General features: G+C 46.2%; 1 protein-coding gene across 1 annotated transcript in view; it reads left to right on the forward strand.

The window, feature by feature from the left end:
* Mrpl15 (mitochondrial ribosomal protein L15) overlaps positions 1 to 2627 on the forward strand; it is a gene marked incomplete at its 5' end in the record, with an annotated part of 5875 nt that extends 3248 nt beyond the window's left edge. Inside the window, 2 exon segments of the mRNA XM_013520245.1 lie at positions 1760 to 1883; positions 2098 to 2627. Coding sequence (XP_013375699.1) covers positions 1760 to 1883; positions 2098 to 2435 — 462 coding nt within the window.
* Between the last annotated feature and the right edge of the window lie 1131 nt (positions 2628 to 3758).

Consider the following 3758-nt stretch of genomic DNA (forward strand, 5'->3'; position numbering starts at 1 on the left):
TAATGATAGAAAAACCTTGTAGATTTCTTTTATTATTTATTTATTTATTATTTATTTTTTTCTTTTTGAGGCAGGGTCTCGCTATGCAGTTCAGGCTGGCCTGGAGCTCACTTTGTAGTCCAGGCTGGCCTTGAACTTGCAACGATCCTCCTGCCTCAGCCTCCCAAGTGCTGGGATTACGGGGTGTGCACCATCACGCCTGGCTCCTAAATTTCTTTTAAAATGTAAAACTATGGACAAAAGCTTTTTAGATAAGATAGTTTGAAAACCGAATACCAAAGACATGGTCAAGCCTCAGTATTTTACTCTCTCTGTCTCAGGAAATAGACGTGTATCTTAATATATGAAAAAGTCCACGACTTCATTAGCACACCCTCATAGTGTTTAGGTGTCTGTTAAACTAGCAGAAGTTATCCTGAAAACTCTATCCAAAGGTGATGGCGGAATAAATGCAGCCAGGTGTTATTTACAGGTCTGTAAAATGTTTATCTTTTCTTAGTTTCATATTTGCAAGTATGTGATAGATTTTAAAAACTTTTTGGAGATAGGGCCTCACATTGGAGTTCAGGCTGGCCTGGACTTACTGTGTATTCCAGGTTGGCTTCAAGCTTGGAGTGGTCCTCCCGCCTCAGCCTCCTGAGTGCTGGCATTACAGACATGCATCACCACGCCTGGCAAAAACTGTTTTGAAAAAGACAAAACAAAAATTAACCAAAAACTGTTAAAATCCTTTAACGCAAAATTGTCAATTTGGGATATATATTTTCTTTTCTTTTTTTTTTTTTGTTTTTTTGTCTTTTTGAGACAGGGTCTCGCTATGCAGTTTAGGCTGGCCTTGAGTTCACTTTGTAGCCCAGGCTGGTCTTGAACTCACAGCGATCCTCCTGCCTCAGCCTCCTGAGTGCTGGGATTACAGGCATGTGCTACCAGGCCTGGCTAAGCCTAGGTTTAGTCCCCAGCCTCACAAAACAAAAGCAAACCAAAACCATCTCTCAAATAATGGATGAGGTTTTTTTTTTTGTTTTTTTTTTTTTGGATATAGGGTCTCTTTTTTTTTTTTTTTTGGTCTTTTTGAGACAGGGTCTCGCTGTGCAATTCAGGCTGGCCTTGAGTTCACTTTGTAACCCAGGCTGGCTTCAAACTCGAAATGATCATCCTGCATCAGCCTCCCAAGCGCTGGGATTACGGCGTGTGCCACCAGGCCCGGCCCTTGAGATAGGGACTTACCATACAGTTCAGGCTGGCCTTAAACTCACTGTGTAGCTCAGGTTGGCCTTGAACTTGCAACAGTCCTGGCTCAGCCTACCCAGTGCTGGGATTACAAGTAACATGTGCCACCTGGATTCCCTGGATTTTAGCTTTGTGATCTTGGACAAATTACCTGAGCTCTCTGTGCTTCAGTGTCCCCATCTGTGAGGTTGATAACGCAGTCATCCTGTCTGAGGGTTGTTAGGAGAATTAAAATCTCCCTGGTAATGAATTATCAGGAATGGGAGTTTACATTGCTATCTGCTAAATGCATAAAATAGGAATATAGTCATTCCTGTTTACAGGGGGATTGAAATGGATAAAAACAGGACAGCCTAATGTAAAAAAGAAAGAATTGATAGGATCCCAATATAGAGATATTTAAAAACAGGAATTACTGTTACATCGTAGGCACTTTAAAGGGGGAAACACAGTTTAAGAAGGAACCTTGACGTAGTCAGCTTTCTTTTGCGAGCTGTGTACTAGCGGCCTTTGTTTTGACTTGTGGCAGGGTGCTGACACCTTTCAGGCGAAAATCAATATCGAGGTACAGTGGGCTTCTGAACTGGCCATTGCTGCAGTTGAGAAAAACGGCGGTGTGGTCACCACAGCCTTCTATGACCCGAGAAGTCTGGGTAAGCTTGTTCTTGGGTAGTTCCCTTGTTTCTGTCGTTCTCCTCTTTTAGCTGCTGGTTTTTAACTACTCAGGGAATAGCAGACTTAGAGGTGTGTATCGCTCTTGGGGATGGTCTCATTTTAGTGCATTTAAAAAGTAAGTAAATTTATAACATAGTCCTCATGTATAGAACCAATATTCGTATTTCTTACTTTGTTTGTATTTTTTCCCAGAAATTCTTTGCAAACCTGTCCCGTTCTTCCTGCGTGGGCAGCCCATTCCGAAGCGAATGCTTCCCCCTGAGGAGCTGGTGCCGTACTACACGGACGCGAAGAACCGCGGTTACCTGGCGGACCCGGCCAAGTTTCCTGAGGCGAGGCTTGAGCTTGCCAGGAAGTACGGCTACGTTCTGCCCGACATCACCAAAGACGAGCTCTTCAAAATGCTCAGCGCTCGGAAGGATCCAAGGCAGATTTTCTTCGGCCTTGCTCCTGGCTGGGTGGTAAATATGGCAGACAAGAAAATTCTAAAGCCTGTAGACGAGGAGCTCCTCAAATACTACAGCTCGTGAACTCCCTCCGGGGAAAGTTGGGAGGGGGTTGTGAAGAGCACCGGAGAAGGGCCTGGACCCTGGATTTGCCAGATGTGTGCTGCTCGTCCAGGGTTGGTGCTGGCTGTCAGTATAGTCACATCCCTTTAATACGTATATTCATCTAAAGCGAAAATAAAAGTGCAGCCAGTGAGGACTGCGTAGAGGAGCCAAGCCTGTGTGCATTTTGTCGGAGATTCACACTTGCTTGTCTCTCGAGGGGCGACTGTAACTACTTTAAAATACTTCTCCCATCTGTGTGTGGTTGTGAACACCTGTAATCCCAGCACTCGGGAGGCTGAGGCAGGAGGATCGTTGAGTTCGAGACCAGCCTGGGCTACACAGTGAGCTCAAGGCCAGCCTGAACTGCACAGCGAGACCCTGTCTCAAAAAGACCAAAAACAAAAAAAATTCTCCGCTGTCTGGGTTACTTTTCTCTTGTTGCTGGGACAAAATACCTGACGCCCAAAATGAAGGAAGGAAAGGTTTATTTTGCTTACAGTTCGTGGAGGTTTCAGTCCATACTTGGCAGGTTATAAGGCAGAGTGGCACATGGCAGAGAGCTATATCTCAGGGTGGCAGAACACAGCAAAAGCAACAAGCACACACCAGGGCGGAATGGGGCAGGAATGGCCTCAAGCACTCTTTTCCTCTCCCTTACATATGCAAACTATCCACCCCAGGGTGGGTGCAGCTCTCACACCCATAATCAAACTCTAAAAGCCTGCCCCACGGCCGCATGAGGCTTTGGGGGGACACACAGACACAAACCATAACATCCCCCACCTTTTCATGATCTTTTCCTCCAGCCTTTTCTTGTTGCGAGCCAGAAAGAATGTGAAAGTGAAGTGGGACTGATTGGTAGGCCTGTGCGCTGACATTAGAGCCAGTGGTGGAAAGATAGTGGAGCCGGGCGCGGTGGCGCACACCTGTAACCCCAGCACTGGGGAGGCTGAGGCCGAGGATTGCTGCGGTTCGCCCTCAGGCCGGCGTGGGCTATGTAGTGAGCTCAAGGCCAGCATGAATATTGAAACCTTATCTCTAAAAAACAGAGAAAGGTGGTGGCTTCTTTTAATTGGGAACCTCAGGGAAGCACTGCTATCCTTGGTCAGGATGGAGACCCCTCAGGGCAAGACGGAGAGGATCCGGAATGTGAGTTTAAACCTGGGGAACAGCTTCTAAATTGTGTGGGTAAACGTGTGTGAGTGTGGGTGTTAGTTTTGTTTGGTTTTGTTTATGGTGCTGGTGGCAGAACCCAGGACCTTCACACTGAGCTACAGATCGAGTCCTTTTTAATTTTGAGAC

The sequence above is a fragment of the Chinchilla lanigera genome, unplaced genomic scaffold (genome assembly GCF_000276665.1).
Source record: "Chinchilla lanigera isolate Chin_1 unplaced genomic scaffold, ChiLan1.0 scaffold00053, whole genome shotgun sequence".
NCBI lineage: Eukaryota > Metazoa > Chordata > Mammalia > Rodentia > Chinchillidae > Chinchilla > Chinchilla lanigera.